Source organism: Elephas maximus, chromosome 25 (genome assembly GCF_024166365.1).
Source record: "Elephas maximus indicus isolate mEleMax1 chromosome 25, mEleMax1 primary haplotype, whole genome shotgun sequence".
In the NCBI taxonomy this organism is placed as follows: Eukaryota; Metazoa; Chordata; class Mammalia; order Proboscidea; family Elephantidae; genus Elephas; species Elephas maximus.
This window is the reverse complement of record NC_064843.1, coordinates 8,146,510-8,164,718: the sequence shown is the minus strand read 5'-3', so window position 1 is coordinate 8,164,718 and position 18,209 is coordinate 8,146,510. Positions and strand designations below refer to the sequence as shown.

Here is an 18,209-nt window from a genome sequence, read left to right as displayed (position 1 = left end):
AAGAAAAATGGATGCATCTGAATTCACGGTGCTGGCAAAGAACAGTGAATATACTATGGACTGCCAGAAGAATGAACAAATCTATCTTGGAAGAAGTACAGCCAGAGGGCTCCTCAGAAGCGAGGATAGTGAGGCTTCATCTTGCTTACACTGGACATGCGTAATGCTTGATAAAGTAGAGGGTCAGTGAAAAAGAGGAAGACCCTCAACGAGATGGATTGACACAGTGGGCTCAAACATAGCAACGATTTTGAGGATGGCGCAGGTCTGGGCAGTGTTTCGCTCTGTTGTATGGACAGTCACTGAGTTGGAACTGCCTCGACAGCACCTAACAACAAATGCCCATTCTAGAATACTGCCTATCCGAAAATAACTTTATTGCAGATAAGGAGTCAGAAGATTCTGAGCTAATTTTCTGATTCCATCCACAGATAGTACAATAATTCAATTCTCATCTGTCACTGGAAATTTCTATAACCTCAATGGTACATCTTCTATTGCTGTTGACCTCAGAGCCTGCATCTATTCTGACCGCCTTTTCACTAAAGCACACAGATTTGGAAATTATAAAATCACTAAATTATTTTTAAAGTTTGGCTATTGCCCAAGCAACTTCTTGCCTGCAGCAAGCTTCCTACTTGCCATAGACACCCACTTACTCCAGATTTAAAAAATCTGCCATTACTATGAGAAAGACGAATGCTCTGGTCTAAGACATTTGCCCCATCCTACACTTAGCTTAGACAGTGGCTCTCTACACTGGGAGAGGAGCAGTATGGAACGATTGGGAATGTTTCTTCAGTTGTCGCGATGACCACAAGATTCTCCTGGCCACGAGCAGGCAAGCACACACCTGGGATGCTTATCCTCCAATATTCCGGACCATGCTACACAATCGAAAAATACTCTCCTCTGAGAAACACTTACCTAGACACTTACCATTACTTTGACTACTTTTTTCCCAGTATCTTCAAACTCTACACCTTTTATCTTCCTGCCGTTTTAAATAAAAAGAAAATCCAAAATCTTCCCTTTTTTACTATAATACCAAGGTTGCTAAGCTTTGAAAAAATTACACGTATTTATGAACTAATGAGATGATAAAATTTAGTCTTCAATTTAAACTGGGCCCTCAACATGCCTAACACTTGCATTTATCCTTAACCCTCTCCATCACCTCTCAGTAGCTGTTACAAACCTGTATTAGTCCCTGAGCCCTCTATTTCAACACATCCCGATCTGAAACTCACCTTCCTTACACCCCAGAGAAAACAAAAGATGTCAGGTGTTCCTCATCTACAAGCTTATCTGTATCTCTCATCCCCTCCCGTTTCCCCCAAGAAACCTTTTTCTCTTATTTGTTCCCTTCAACTACTTGGAATGAATGTCCTCTCCAATATCCAATTTGATTGACCTTTAACAATTAGCTCACTCTCTATCACCCTAAAGAGCATCTGCTGATCTTCACCTAGCTATGGGGTTAGGCACCTGCACCTCCACTGGGCTCCTACTGCATTCTTTATGTACATTTGAGAGCATTTATACTATATTGTGATTATCTTATTAATTTGTCTGATTCCCCTTCTAGATTTTGAGACACTTGCAGAGTACATTTGTATCTTTCATTTCTATACCAGAGCCTTCCCCACAACAGACACTGCTTTGCATGATCAACCAAAGAATGATGGCAAGTTCACTTCTCCTATCAAATGTGTAAATCAGAGTTATACAGGATGGGCATTCATACGTTTTATTGTCAACACAGTAAATGAGTCATATGAGAAGGACCCTACCCTTCTTTAAGAAAATAAATGATATCTAGGAAAAACAAACAGCAACTACAAATCAATGCTTTAAAAAAGATAAACATTCACTGTAAAAGAAGTTAGTTCAATTTGAAACTCTATAACAGCTTGGTAAGAAATTATTTTTAAAATATCTTCAAAGTAAAGTTACTTTGTCTGTATTATCGCCTCTATTTTGCCCTTCAGATGGTTCAGATTTAAGCCATACAGCATTATTCACTCCATTTTCTGATGTTTTAGAAACACCAGGCTGTTCTGCAGAGCTCATCATTTGCAGTGGTGGTTTAATTCTCCCCCTGCGAGGTGTTGCTAAAAAAGAAGGACAAAGGATGAATAGATTTGTTTTGTCTTTTAATTTAAATTACTTATTTGTATGGCACCAATGAGGTCCACCACCACCCATCTGTTAGTTTGTCGTACTGTGGTGGCTTTTGTGTTGCTACAATGCTGAAAGCTATGCCACAGGTATTTCAAATACCAGCAGGTGGTGGACAGGTTTCAGTGGAGCATTTAGACTAAGACAGGCTAGGAAGAAAGGCCTCGCAATCTACTTCTGAAAATTAGTGAAAACCTTATGGATCACAACAGAATATTGTACGATAATAGTGCTGGATGATAAGCCTCCTAGGCTGGAAGGCACTACACAATAGCTGCAACAAAAGAACTCTAGTACACCGATGATCCTGAAGACGGCACAAGACCAGGCAATGTTTCGTTCTGTTACACATACGGTCACCGTAAGACGGCGCTGACTCAGCAGCAACTACAATACTGTTGAGGTACTTTTGCGACGATGAGGAAGGTAAGAAAGAAAGGTCCTAGGATGGTTCTCACATTTTTACCTTAGATGAGTAAGTGAGTATGGATGCCATTTACAAAAACAGGAAAGGAAGGGTGGAAAGATGAATTCATTTTTGGACACCCTAAGTTTGGAGCCTGTCGGACATTAGGAAATTGTCCAGTAGGCAACTGGATTTTTGGAACAGAGAGTCAATATTTTCATAAAGATTAAATAAGACTTTATTTAAAGCAACTCGTACCCAACTCGACAGCATTGGGTTTTGTGTTTAGTACCCAGTATCAGAGGCTAATGATTATCTAGCACTTAGTATTTGACAAACACTGTCTAAATGCTTCACAAGGCTCCTTGCTGAATGAATATATCTTATTTAATCCACTAATAAACTCGATGAGGTAGCCAATTTAGTCCCATTTTATAGAAAAGACACTGGTTCTAAACTTAGGTAGAGGATAATCTGTAAAAGTACATACCTGGGAGTGAGGAGCCAAGCCCAAGTGGCCTGACTAACTCAATGTTTTAATCACAATCAATGTTATACTGCCTCATCCTTCAATGGCCATCAATTATTAATGCTGGATATTAATATTTTGAACACTATATGTCAATTCCCATTATATGTTTCTTCAAATTAGGACACATTTTGATTCATATTTTATTAGTTTTTACATCCCCAGCTTATCCTCTAGGTAAATTATGTCCAGAATTTCCCTGAATTAAAAATATCTACTTTAAAAGATTTCTAACAAGTATTGTTATATTTTAAGACTATAAAACTTACATGTGTTGATTAATAGTATTGGACTTCTCACAGTGTATCTATCTGCACCAGGAACAATCATAGATGCTTCAGACATTTTTCTTTTGCTGGGAGTAATTATCTTAAACCATGAGAAACAACCAGAGTAAATACACATTCTATTTGAAATTAAATATGCTATAACTTAACTTATAACATTTTACCTTGATTACATACAAAAGATAATAGGTTTTGTTTTTTTTTTTAATATGCAATATGATATGCAGAAATTTGTGTTTTAGGCTGACTTGAAGAGCTTTCCCTTCATGTTTGGTACTGAACAGGTAGTCAAAACAATTAAGAAATATTTTTTAAAGAATATTCATATAATATTCAATATCCTAGAGAAATAAGAGCCTTTACACAAACAGATATATGCACACCCACGTTTACTGCAGCACTGTTTATAATTGCAAAAAGATGGAGGCAACCAAGGTGCCCATCAATGGATGAATGGATAAATTATGGTGTATTCACACAATGGAATACTATGCAGCGATAAAGAACAGTGATGAATCTGTGAAACATTTCATAACATGGAGGAATCTGGAAGGCATTATGCTGAGTGAAATTAGTCAGTTGCAAAAGGACAAATATTGTATAAGATCTTGAGAAATAGTATAAACTGAGAAGAACACATTCTTTTGTGGTTACGAGAGCGGGGAGGGAGGGAGGGTGGGAGAGGGTTATTTACTGAGAGACTGACTTGATTTTAAACTTTCACTTAAAGTTTACACTTAGAGCATAATAAAAATTATTTTAAAAAAGAATATATAATACTCAGATTTATGAAATACAGTACTTTGATATGCGTTTGTTTATGAAAACACAATTTACTTAACCAATGGCTCACAATTTTCCTGTAATATATCACATATATTCTACGATATTTGGATATATATTTATATAAAATTGTTTTTTAATATCTTCATACATTTTTGAAATCTGCACTAATATTCTTTGAAGACTAAACTGCCTCTGGAGTAAAAAGTAGCCATAGGAGCTCAGAGACCTAGTCACACACAAGCTAGTGGTTCCAATACAGTCTGTATACTCCAACATTCTCCCAGGGTAATTTATAAGAACAAAAGAAGTAGGTAAGCAGAGTCAGGGCTTCAAAGGGTGCCATACAAATGGGTAGACAGTGACACAACTGTACAGATGTACAGGAAAAAAAGAAGGCTGCTTTAAATAAGGCACCTGACCCTGAGGCAGTGAAAATGATGGGTTTGTGAGTAGGTATGTTATCTGGGCTGTAGGGAAGGGCAGGAAGGATATGAGGAAAGAGAATTCTAAAATTATCTAGAAAACAAGCTTTTAAATCAGTAGATTCCTCTTAAAAAAAATTACAGTTCCTGTATATTGATCGGAAACCCTGGTGGGGTAGTGGTTAAGTGCTATGGCTCTTAACGAAGAGGTCGGCAGTTTGAATCCGCCAGGCGCTCCTTGGAAACTCTATGGGGCAGTTCTACTCTGTCCTATAGGGTCGCTATGAGTCAGAATCGACTCAGCGGCAGTGGGTTTGGTTTTTGGTTTTAGGTATATTGATTGTGTAGTGTAGGGTGTAGTACAGTAAACCTGAAAAGATACTTATTCATATGCAAACAATCCTTACTTACTGAAAACATAGTGGGTATTTAACAACAGGGCGGTGATCTTCAAACTTTAGTATGCTTAAGACATTTCCCTGAGTTTATAATTCAAGAAATTTAAGGTGGGGATCTACGAATCTCCATTTTTAAAAAAGTACCCAATATGATCTGGATACAAAAACACAGAAAATGGCTTTTATGATCTGATAATTAGGGAAATGTAAGAAGGCATTTTTAATCTGATTGAGGACACAAGACTAAAAGGGGAAAAAAGGGAGTGACCTAAATGTGCCAAAGCGTACAGGACCCTGTGAGAGTTAGAGTTGCTTACAGGTGGGAGATCAGTACAAACTGACATAGTTAAAGTTCCATGAAGAAAGTGAAAATGAACCGAGACTTGAGCAAAGGTAAAAGGAGAACAAACAGGGTGGAGGTCTAAAGGCAAGAATGAGTGTGACATGCAAAGAGACAGTAAAGCACGTGACCTTACTAACCTGAAGGATATATATTACAGTCTTGGATCAAAAGAATAAAATTAAACTACAGCAGGTCTCAGAACTGAGGCAACATTTAGAGTCAGTGTGACAAACACAGAAGTCCGGAAGCTTTCTGAGCAGAAGAATCCTATCATGATAATGGTATTAAAAAAAAACGAGGGGTATACAATGTGAGGCAGCCCACTGAGGAAGCAATGGTGCAAGACCAATTAGCAGGTTACTGCACTAAACCTGGTGTGAGGTAAGGGGGAGGGAGAGATGGGCTAATGGTAGATGGGATGAGGAGGAAAGGGTGTGAGAGAGAACTGAAATAACCACCACTAGCCCCTTGCTTCTACATACGGGAGGACAGGAGGCAGGAATCAAGGGTATCACCAGAAAAATTAATGGTAGCATTACTGAAGTACAGAAGAAGGTTCAGATATGAGGCAAAAGATAGGGACTTTGAGGTTAGATTTCAATAAAGGATTTGCAAAGACAAGAAGAAATGTTATAAGAGCACGTGGAGATCTCTTCCTTGCTGTGTACACATGAGAGAAGCTCTGAGGGAGAAGTCACAGAGTCAGATGGCTGAGGTCATCTTTAGGGCAAACCCACATGTAGGAGGTGGGCAGAGAAATACACACTGATGTAGTAATAAGCAGGAAAAGAGTTAAAATGCTAAAATAACAGTCAAGGAAGGGAAAGGGCTTCAAGAAAGCGAGGCTGTCAGCAATGCCAAATGTTGCAGGACAGTGTGGAGAAGGCAGCTGAGAAATAGTTCTTTAGGATGTGGCCTATAGGGAGTCTTCAACTGAGGAAGAGGAGAAGGAGAAAAAGAACCTAATTGCTTTTTTTCCTCATGTAAATAGACATAACATTATTATATATATATATATATATTTATATATATATTATACATACATATATTTTTATAATATATATAAATATATATTTTTTAAATAGACATAACATTATAAATTTATATTCTACATTACAGCTACATGCAAATACAGAACAGAAATGATAAATGCAAAAAGCAGCAGTTAGTCTCCTAAGTATCTTTAACTGGGAATTTACAAGTGTGTAAAGCATTTTTTTTTTTTTAAAGCATAATACATGTCCTGCCTTCCAACAACTACACAATTTGCTGAAACACACTATTTTTTCTTTGCATTTGTAGAAGTGGGGGAAAAAACTTTAAAATGTTATTGATCGAGGTTTAATTCAACCTGATTAACATATAAGTTCTAGGTGCTTTTTTCTCTACTTGTATATAGCAATAATTTGATTTATGGGAGTTTTATAAGAGATTATTTTGACGCCATTATTTACCTGGAGCGGACTATTTTTTCTGTCCTCTTGATTACTGTTTCTGATATATTTTGGAGGTTTAGCGAATTCCTTTTGGGGATTAGGTTTTTCTTTTAAACTTACAAGTTCTTCTTGAGCTGGTGAGATTTGACTTTCCGGCACTAGAATCTGTTGGAGAATGCGGAAAAAGGCACTTAAAATTGCAAACCATAAAAATTTCATTGGGTGTCTTAATAAAGCTTCTATTCATCCCAAGTTTACAAAGGTCAACTCTTTCCTTCTGTCCAGGCACTGTTATCATTTCTTAGCCCTGTGATATATGCATGCCTACAAAGTGACCCAACAAAAAGTATCTACTTTTTCAAATGTTAAAAGACACAAACAAATGTTAACACATACAAAACAAGGCTTTGGCATTAGTGGTGGGAAATACACTTCTAATTTTTAAGGTTACCAAACCTTAATATTGATTAATAGCTATATACTCTCTGCACTGAAACTGTCAGTTGCCCTCGAGTCACCTCAGACTCATGACCCCACGTGTGTCAGAACAGAACTGTGCTACCCAGGGTTTTCAGTAGCTTATTTTTCAGAAGTGGTCACCAGGCCTTTCTTCGGAGATGCCTTTGGGTGGACTAGAAATGACGTGTTAAAAAATTACATACATTTTATTGTATTGAGACAGTTTTTTTTAGAGATACTCACTCCCCAACATCAACTTTATTATTGTCCTTTTATCTAGGATTAAGCTTAGTCCATTGAAAAAACCTGAGAGACACACCTGTGATCCACTTGCATCAAAAAGTATGTGCACAGATGTTTTTGCAACTGAAATGCCTTGTTTCCTGGTAAATTCCTAAAATTAAAAAAAATTCACAGTAGTGTCATTTTCTCAATTCTTCCCACCTTAATGCAACTATTTTCTGTTTCCTTCAAAACTGCCAAATACCTTAAATGATTGCTTTGTACATACTAAGACCATTCTCAAAAGACTTGAATGATTCAGTCTCCTCAGCTTGCTATTTTGGTTCCTTTAAAAGGGTTCTTCGTCAAACTTATCTCCTATTCTCTAACATAAATCTTTCTCACTAACCAAACTTATCAACAGAGTATCTCCCACACATGAATTGCCACCACTGTTTCTTGGTTAAATAATTTCTGCTTCAAAATGTCTCCCACAATCCTGGAAAGCATCTTATATAAAGCCTAACCTTTTTTTAAATTCAAAGGCCATTTCAAGCCCCATCTCCACAATAATACTTGAAATTTGACTCTTTATGAGCATTCTCTTTCCTCAACTTCCCCAAGTCATGTTCTCTAGACTAATTATTTAGTTCTTCTGAGGTTACTGAGTTAACTCTCACAAACCCAAACCAAACCCAAAGCCGTCGAGTCGATTCCGACCCGTAGTGACCCTATAGGACAGAGTAGAACTGCCCCATAGAGCTTCCAAGGAGCGCCTGGCGGATTCAAACTGCCGACCCTTTGGTTAGCAGCTGTAGCAATTAACCACTACACCACCAGGGTTTCCTAACTCTCACAAAAAAAAAAAAAATGTTTAATATCTTGAGAACAGAGCTCTGCCTCATAATCACCTTTTCAACAACTAGGAGAATTCATTAAATGTTTTGAACAGCTGCTGCTAATTTTGTCATCTGGCATACTTTCTAATAGGTATCTCAAAGGGTATAGCTAACAAGCTGATGCCTATTCCATTATACATTTTTAAAAACTAAAATCTACATTCTAGAAAGGAAACAAAAAATTTTCTAGCCCAAACTGGAAGTTTCCAGAATTTAGAAAGTAGTAAATATTTATGGAAGAGTTAAAACACTTACCCTGTACTTATCAACACCAAAAATTTTTTGAGTCACATTTGTGATTTCTAACGATGTATCAAAATACAAAAGCAGTTCTTTTCCTTCTCTTTTACTAATTTTTATTATATTTTTCAGAATTATGGTTAGTAGCTTCTTCGACTCTCTCACTATATGCAAACAAATCACACTGATTAGTTTACATTCATTTTTATGATATTCAAAAGGTAGACTATAAATAAGACAAGCATATAGCATATTAATTAAAAAATTAATTGAATCAAAATTCAAACATTTAGAATTTATCATTTTTAAAATTAATCATTCTGGTACTAACTAGATATATAAACAAATTAAGTCAGTTTACCTTTCAGACTCTCATTTCCTGATCCATAAATTAAGGATAATGCAATAACTAATGAGATAAAGCCCCAAATAAAACCAAAACCAAACCCACTGCCGTTAAGTCGATTCCAACTCATAGCAACCCTGTAGGGCAGGGTAGAACTGCCCCATGGAGTTTTCAAGGAGCGCTTGGTGGATTCGAACTGCCGGCCTCTTGGTTAGCAGCTGTAGCACTTAACTACTACGCCACCAGGGTTTCCAAAGCCCCAAATATGAGATTCTGAATTTAATGTTTCTTAAGCATATCTGAGATAACTATTTTGTTAATTTTAAGAAGGCAAGGGACATTTAAGAAATATAATAGCCATATTTCCAGACATTAGCATCTATTCAAATATTAAATCCACAGTTGCTATAAATACATTCATAGTAAACAAACAATAACTTTCAATAAATACTGAGTGTCAGGAAATTGTGAGGTGAGAAGGAGACAAAATACTTATGCTCAGTGAATTTATCAATCCAGTGAAAAGGAAATACCACAAGTGCCAAATTAGAAGAGGCATTCCACTCCCTTTTCTCACAAAAAAGTCACCCAAAATTACCTGGCACCCAATTAATTTGCCTGTGCTATGGACTAAAGGCCCAGCATCAGGGACCACTATGATCCTCCCCTACTTCTGGTGGTGGTCCTGCTACTGGCTGAGAAGACGACACATCTGTTCTGCCCCCAGCGTATATTTTGGGGCAGGAGGAAAACATCCTGAGGAAGAGGACCACACTAAGTAGGAAAATTAATTTTCTACATCTGAAAAAACTCTGCAGGCAACTCCATGAACAAATGTCCCAGTGACTATAAAATTCTTACATTCTTATAAACTTTGCCCAAGAAGATTTTTGTCTTCTGTTTGTAAATATACAGTCACGAAACTTCCATTGTAATATGAGGTAACAAGTTTTCAGCCTCAAGAGATGAAGATTTAGGTGGCTTTGAAGAAGAAAATGTTTTAGATTTTCATGATGAAAATCAGAACATTTATATAATCCTTTTGGATATTTTTGCTGATTGTTATAACCCTCCGATGCACACTAAATTTTTATTTTTTTCCATAGCTTGCTGTGAACTTAAATAAATTGCAACACGTACATTATTTGCATGAACATGGTTTTAGAATTCCTTCAAGTATATTATTTTACTGAATGCTCTGTATTTGTTTTTACTTAAAGATTTGTTACTATGTATATAAGAATTTTTTAAGTATTTGTTATATTTTATTGCTTAGTTTGTTGAAATGTCTGATATCTGTTCTAACTGCCTGTACCATATCATGGTTGCTTTTTAGTTAGCAAAATTACTGACATATAAAAAAAAATTCTTGCTTTGTTACTTGGTATAAAATCCAAGTATTTATGGATATCAACACATCTTGATTATATATCTGGATATTTCTGTGGGATTCGAGTTTACTATACTTACATGAATATAAGACTATGCTCTGCTCTGCAAAGCCAGGTTAATCCATACATAAAGGATTTAATTTTTTATAACAGTGTCCTTGTAAAATTAGCATTAGTCAGATATTGGCAAACAAATCTTAAAAATCAAGTTTTAAGTTATATCATTAAAAAAATGAAAGTAACTTTTTGGCCTAATTTTGTGCAATCATATTTAGAAAGAGGCTAAAGGCAGTGAATTTTATCAGGAGGTGATGGCAGAGAGGCACATGAGTGGTTACGTGAAACAAAAGCAGAGAAGGGACTCAAAAGATGTTGATAGGTGCTGTCTAGTCGCTTCTGACTCAAAGCGACCCTATAGGACACAGCAAAGCTTTCCCACAGGGTTTCCAAGGAGCAGCTGGTGGATTCAAATTACTGACCTTCTGTTTAGCAGCCTGAGCTCTTAAGATGTTATGGAGGCAAAAATGAATGAACATAGAAAATAATTAAGGCAGTAGAAAAAGTTAAGAATAACTTCTATATTTGCCAGTTCATTATTTACCAAGATAGGAAACGGAGGAGGAGCTCCTGGAGGGGTGATTATGAGTTTAGTTTCAGATACGGGCTTTAGAGGTTTGTGGGAATATCCAAGTGTTTTTTAATTTTTTTATTCACACGTACATCTATCCCCATGTGTCTGTCAGTTTGTCATACTGTGGGGGCTTGAGTGTTGCTGTGACGCTGGAAGCTATGCCACCGGTATTCAGATACCAGCAGGGTCACCCATGGAGGACAGATTTCAGCTGACCTTCCAGACTAAAACAGACTAGGAAGAAGGACCCAGCAGTCTACTTCTGAAAAGCATTAGCCAGTGAAAACCTTATGAACAGCAGCAGAACATGGTCTGATATAGTGCTCGAAGATGAGCCCCTCAGGTTGGAAGGATCATAACAACGATTGTAAGGATGGCTCAGGACTGGGCAGTGTTTCGTTCTGTTGTGCATAGGGATGCTATGAGTTGGAACCGACCCGAAGGCACCTAACAACGACAACAACATACATCTAGAGCTCAGTTGAAAAAATGAGGAAAAAAGATAAAAAACAAAGGTGTAGTCAACCATGTCAAATGTAGAGGAAGGGTCTGCATTAGGACCAAAATGTGTCTACCAAGTTAAACTGTTAGAAGGGTGGTTTGCTGAGGCCCTTGTGATTCTCATCTGGACAGCTTAATCAGAAGCCTCAGGCCTGGAGCATTCCCATGATAACAGAGGCTGGAAACTGAGCCTCTCTCTTCTCCTTAACAGGAAACCTCCTCCCTGTTCTGGGCACAGAGTAAACTCTCCCTCTGCACTGCTTGTGTGTGTGTGTCACATGGCACCTGACCAACCCCACCTCTGTGTCTGTTGCCTTGGGAAGGAAACGATGTCTCTCACCTGCAGCACCAGAGGGGTGCGTGTAGACCACCAGCCCTATGTTGGCAGCAGGGAGTGACCCGCTGGCCATGGGGGATCAATGGCCATTGTTGAAGCTGACCTCACTCTCTCTCTTCTCTAAGTGAGGAAAGAGTTGTTCCATCCAATGCCTGTGTGTAAGCCTCGTCTTTCTTAGCACCTCGGACCTTGGCTTGACAGTTTGGCATGGCAAGCAAGGTCAACATTAACAATAAAACAGTTATGATCATCTTGACAAGTCAAACTGCACTAGAGTGGGCATGTAAACCAGAATGTAGTAAGAACAGGAAGGAACAGGAGGAGTAGAAGGAAAGGGTAAAAACTATCCTTTCAAAATTAGCTATGAATGGTAAAAGAAAGAGATAGCTAGCTAAGACACAGAATCCAAGCAGGTTCTTTGTTTTAAGATATAGACATTTGAGCCCATTTATGTGCTGAGAAAATGAGCTATTGAGAGAAAACGGTAGAAGATAAAAAGAGGTATGAGCTGATGAAGCAAAGACCTGGAGAAACTGGATGGAGAGCTCAGAAAATTTAGCCTTCAACGAGAGTAGCTACATCTCTTCCAGTTAGAGAAGAGATAAAGGAGGATACAGATACCAAGAAGTCTGGAGATTGAGGATCTGAAGTGCTGAAATTTATAAGCATTCTTAGCTGAGAATTTTTTTTTTTTTTGAACTCTCATATCATAGTCAAAGAAGGGCAAGGGGTTAAGAATGGTTATAATGATTTAAATAGTTGCTGTTTAAATTTGGAGAAATGAAGAGAGGAGGTGACTACGGGCATGGAAGACTAATGAGTAACAATGACAGTCCAAACGAAGTTGGAAACTTCCACTTCTCTGCAGGACGTAATGTATTGTGGCAGGCCAATGGTCCTTCCAGAAAAACAGAGTCAGAAGAATTAAAAAATCATTTTGTTTAAAGGTGTTACATAGCTATGGATGTAACAAGATCTCCAGCCCATTTCTCTGTAGGGACATTTGCCAGTTCAGATTAGGAATACAGCCTCTGTTGGAGCAAAGAGAAAACAGCAAGCACTTAGTGATCAGAAGAGCCTGGAGTAAAAATAGGAAACTTAGGGGTTTTAAAAGCATGACAAATTTCCTTTGCGGGACATTCTGAGTTCTGGGGCAGTACAAGAAGCTGGACTGAAAGCTGCTAACACAGCATTATGAAAGTCTCATGTACTCGGAAGCAAAATTCTTGAAAGGGAGGCCGACTTCAAGCGCAGAGCCAGTTTCCCCATCCAAAATGTGCCAGTTTTTTAACGAGCAGAATGAGGGGCTGGAGAGCTGAGATGGAACCCTCTAAAAGACAGAGCTGCATCTCTCACAATCTCTCAGGTTTAGACAACAGAAACCTACCAGGCTCATAATCAACAGACTGGAATGGTCACACTGAAGAAAGCAGGCAACCAAGACAGAGACTAAATCCTACTAAAAGTAGAACCAAGCATGGACCAGCATCCATGACTGAATTAGAATGAGCAGCCCCCCTCACCATCTCTGCCTGGTAAGAAAAACGAAGAAACACACTCTGGTGGAAGAGCCATATGGAACCACTATAGTTCTTTTACATAAACTGCCTATCATTAAAATTACTAGAGACATAAAGAGACAACAATATGCGACTGATCAAAAGACGAAAAAGAAAACAGATCCACAGATGATTCAGATATGACAACAGAGTCTAACTTTAAAATAACTACAATACCTTTAAAAAAAAGAAAGAGAAAAATAGAGGAAATAACTATTTCCACAGATAATTCTTAAAAATCTATTATAAAACAAGTGAATAGAAGTAAAAAATAAATACTACTTTAACTGAAATAAAGGGCAGATAGACCAAATAATATAGATAGTAGATATAAATGCACTCAAACCAGTAATTCTACTAAATGGACTAAATGTCCCAGTTAAAGACAAATACTGTCAGAATGGACTAAAAAAAATTATAAAACAAAAACCTATGGCTTTTATAAGAACTATACTTTAGGACACAGATATACTGAGAAGGCAGAAGTTGGAAAAAGTCATACCATGCAAACCTTAACCTAAAGGAAGATGGTTTAACTAAACTATCAGACGACATAGACCTTTAGGCAAGAAGCATGACTAGGATAAGAAGGAATGTTCAATAATACAAAAGTCAGTCCAAGAAAAACATATCACAATCATAACTCTTTTACACCAAACAATAAAGACTCAAAATAAAAAACAGCGATTAACTGACAAAACTCCAAGGACACAGATCTATTACCATGCTAGGAGATTTTAACGCACCTCTCTCAAATATCTGGTAAGTTCAGTTAGACCAAAAAAAAAAAAAAGAAAAGTCAGGGTTTACTGAACAATACAATTAACTTCTCCATAGGAGAAAGACCTGGTGATCTGCTCCCATAAAGATTACAGCCTAGAAAACCCTATGGGGCAGTTCCACGCTGTCATATAGGGTTACAATGAGCCATATCAACGTGACAGCACACACCACCACCATCACAATTAACGTGACCTAACTGACATATACAGAATGTCATCCCACACTTTTGCAGGCTTTTGCTGCAGAAAAACATCAGGCTCTCACAGGGAGCTTCAGGAAGAATCCAGAGGAAGTTTGACAATGTTGGCTGGTTCGGGAGAAGAAAGAGCAGCCGTTGTGAAATCTACCCAGACCCTTTTCCTGATAGAACAAAAGGCTTAATCTGAAGGGAAGGGCACTTCCAAGGGGCACTGGTAAAATTTCAGCACAGCTTGGAGAAGGGAGCTCTGTCCTCTCCCAGCAACACTATCTCACTAAGGGAAGAAAAAAATGGAAAAAAAAAAAAAAGCCCTGATCTGCAGAAAGAGGGACTCCAGGACATAGATTGGGGATGCTGCAGACCCTCTGCAGCCAGAGAAGGGATTAGGAAGCAGGGAGGGAAAGCTCTATCCCTGGAGGAGTGACAGAAACAATAGTGAGGGCCACATATCTGAGCCACAAGTCCACTACCCCCAAACCTGCTACCATGCTAACAACTCTTCATTAACAATAACAGTGAATTGCACCTTGGAGGGCTGCAAGAGACCGCCTCTCTCTGAGGAGCAACGCAAAGGAAAGACCCAAAGCCAAGGAGGGGAAACAAAACAAGGTTACTAGAGGAATTGGAAGACTTTGGTGCCCATAATGACAACAACTTTAAACCCAGCTCAACTTCTACTTAGATTAACATAAAACTCTGCTCAGTGCTTAACCACTGTGCCACCAGGGCTCCTTGCAGAGCCTAAAGACAGTAAAAAGAAAATAAGAGATTATTATAAACCATTTTCCCTCAATAAATTCAACAACATAGATGAAATGGGAAGGTTTCTGGAAAAACACAAATTACCAAAGCTCACTCAAGAAGAAATAATCTTAAAAAAAAAAACCCTATGTCTACCAAATAAATTGAATTCATAGTTAAAAGTCTTCAACAACAAAATAAAAAAAAAAGTAGGCCTAGATTCCTTCATAGGTGAATACTACCAAGCATTTAAGAAAGAAATAATAGCAATTCTACACAAACTCTTCCAGAAAACTGAAGACTACAGAATACTTTCTAACCTACTCTATGAGGCTAACATTGCCCTGATCCTGAAACAAAGACATAATTAGAAAAGAACACAGAGTAACAACAACAAAAGACACCACAAGAAAATAAGAAAGAATTTTAAAAAACTACCAAGTTTTTACAAATCAATTCCAATGGTGTATGGAGGGATACTATATCACAACCAAGTGGGATTTATCGCAACAATGCAGAACTGAATTCACCTTTGAAATCAGTGTTATTTTACCAAATTAAGGAATTAAGAAAAAAAAAAGTATCAATAACTGCAAAAAAAGCATTTTCCAAAATTCAACATCTACTTATGATCAAAGCAATCAGCAAAAGAGTAACAGAAGGGAGTTTTCTCAACCTGATTAGAGGGCATATACGAAAAACTTAGAGCTGGCCACCACACTCGCTGGTGAAAAAAATGAATGCTTCCCCTCTAACACTGTGAACTTGGTAAACATATCTGTTCCCAACACTTCTATGCAACACTGCACTGAAGATTCTAGCCAGTGCAATAGAGCAAAAAGGTAGGATCAGCCACACGAGATGTTGTCAAAGATGTGGAACAAATGGAACTAAACAATGGTAGTGAGAACGTAAAACGGTAAAACCACTTTGGACAGTAGTTTCACAGTTTCTTAAAAAGTGAACTACAAGATGGCATAATAGACAGACGCTTCCGGCAAGCCCTCTTTACAACACAGACCCAAAAAAACAAGTGAAACGAGTATATTTATGACAAGCTGGGAGCCATCAAAGGCAAGCTTAGAAAATGAACTGAGGGGCAGGGGGAGGAAGAGACCGTTCAGAAGTGGAGAGGAGTTACCAGGCCTGAATCACGGGGAGCCTTCAGGCACCATTCATGGAGCAGCGATGGTGGTGGGCTGGTACTAGTGTTCGGCCGCAGTTTCCTCAGGGAGAAGCAGCCAGCCACACAGCCCACTCACACCTCCGGAATCTGAGGAAGACGGCGCTCAAAGCAAAAGCTAAGTACTTGTGTATATTTTACTGTGCCCCCACGCCCCCAAGCCAGCTTGAGCGGCTGAATCCCTCGGCCTGAGATAGGCCCTGTTGAGCACCTAGAGCCATCCTCCAGGCCTTGTGGAAGGAAAAAACTTGCAACTGGGGGTAAAAGATAATTTGTTAGCTCCATTAACCAACCGGGGGAGCTCAGCACAGAAGCGGCTCCTGTCCAGGCATAAACTGTCCGTGGACCTTGAGCACCTTTCCCTTCTCCATGGACATGTGTGGGCCTATTTCGGGAGAATAGGCCCTTGTTGGCAAACTCCAACCATTTCAGCTATGTGGTGAAGAGGTGGGTGTTTGACATTTGACATTGCCTTGCCTATTAAACAAGGTCCTCACCTACACACATCAGGGACTGAAGGACTGGTAGCTCCACTCAGGTTACCCAGCAACCCGCAAAAGGGATCCAAAGAAAACTGCTACCTCCCAGTCCTTACAACCAAAAACTTTGGGTGCCCATGGTCCCTCTGCAGAACCCATCCACCTGCACACTCTAGGGAACAGGGACACGCTTTCCTCAGAGACAGGGACGATTCTCAGCCCCCTGCCTTGTTCAGAGCGTGACCCCGTGCTGCAACCAGATACCGGTACCTACATCAATCACACCTGCCCCTCTAAGACTGTAGGACAGAACCTGTACACACACTTGATGATCAGCTACCTGGACACCTGAGCTGAATTCATACAAGAAAACTGAATGGACTCCTAGACTGATATACCTCATAACAGCTCTAGCCAGCTGAGGACAGAACATCACAGCTCCAAAGGTAAAAATAATCAAGCTAGCTGACTCAAGCAACCCATACGGGTATACCAAAACAAAACAAAGCAAGCAGCTGTGACACAGTAAGCAAACATAAACTAATACAATAACTTAGAGATGGCTCGGAGACAACAGTCAATACCAAGTCACATAAAGAAACAGACCATGATCACCTCAACAGGCTCTCAAAACAAAGAATCCAGGGATCTTCTAGATGAAAGTACACTCCTGGAATTACCAGATGCAGAGTACAAAAGTTTAATATACAGAACCCTTCAAGACATCAGGAAGAAAACCAGGCAACATGCAGAACAACCAAAGGAAATCACAGATAAAGCAATTGAAGAAATTAGAAAGATTATTCAGGAACATAATGAAAAGTTTAATAAGCTGGAAAAATCCATAGACAGACAGCAATCAGAAATTCAGAAGATTAACAATAAAATTACAGAATTAGACAACTCAATAGAAAGCCAGAGGAGCGGAACCGAGCAAGTAGAAGCTAGAATTTCTAAACTCGAAGATAAATCACTTGGCACTAACATATTTGAAGAAAGACAAAAGATTTAAAAAAATGAGGAAACCTTAAGAATCATGTGTGACTCTATCAAGAGAAATAACCTACGAGTAACTGGAGTACCAGAACAGGGAGGGTAACAGAAAAATACAGAGAATATTGTTGAAAATTTGTTCACAGAAAACTTCCCTGATATTGTGAAAGATAAGAAGATATCTATCCAAGATGCTCATTGAACTCCACATAAGACAGATCTGAAAAGAAAGTCACCAAGACATATTAAAATCAAACTTGCCAAAACCAAAGATAAACAGAGAATTATAAGAGCAGCGAGGGATAAACGAAAAGTCACCTACAAAGGAGAGCCAGTAAGAATAAGCTCGGACTACTCGGCAGAAACCATGCAGGCAGAAGGCAATGGGATAAGACATTTAAAAAACTGAAGGAAAAAAATTGCCTGCCAAGAATCATATATCCAGCAAAACTGTCTCT

The 18,209-nt window shown here is 38.5% G+C and overlaps 1 protein-coding gene across 1 annotated transcript in view; it reads right to left on the bottom strand.

Moving 5' to 3' along the window:
• Positions 1–18,209, bottom strand: part of SYCP2 (synaptonemal complex protein 2) — an 82,371-nt gene that overhangs the window by 39,286 nt on the left and 24,876 nt on the right. The window contains exons 14-18 of the mRNA XM_049869204.1: positions 8,624–8,772; positions 7,567–7,641; positions 6,807–6,953; positions 3,386–3,485; positions 1,957–2,114 (exon numbers count right to left, since the gene is read on the bottom strand). Coding sequence (XP_049725161.1) covers positions 1,957–2,114; positions 3,386–3,485; positions 6,807–6,953; positions 7,567–7,641; positions 8,624–8,772 — 629 coding nt within the window. The remainder of the gene's footprint in view (positions 1–1,956; positions 2,115–3,385; positions 3,486–6,806; positions 6,954–7,566; positions 7,642–8,623; positions 8,773–18,209) is intronic.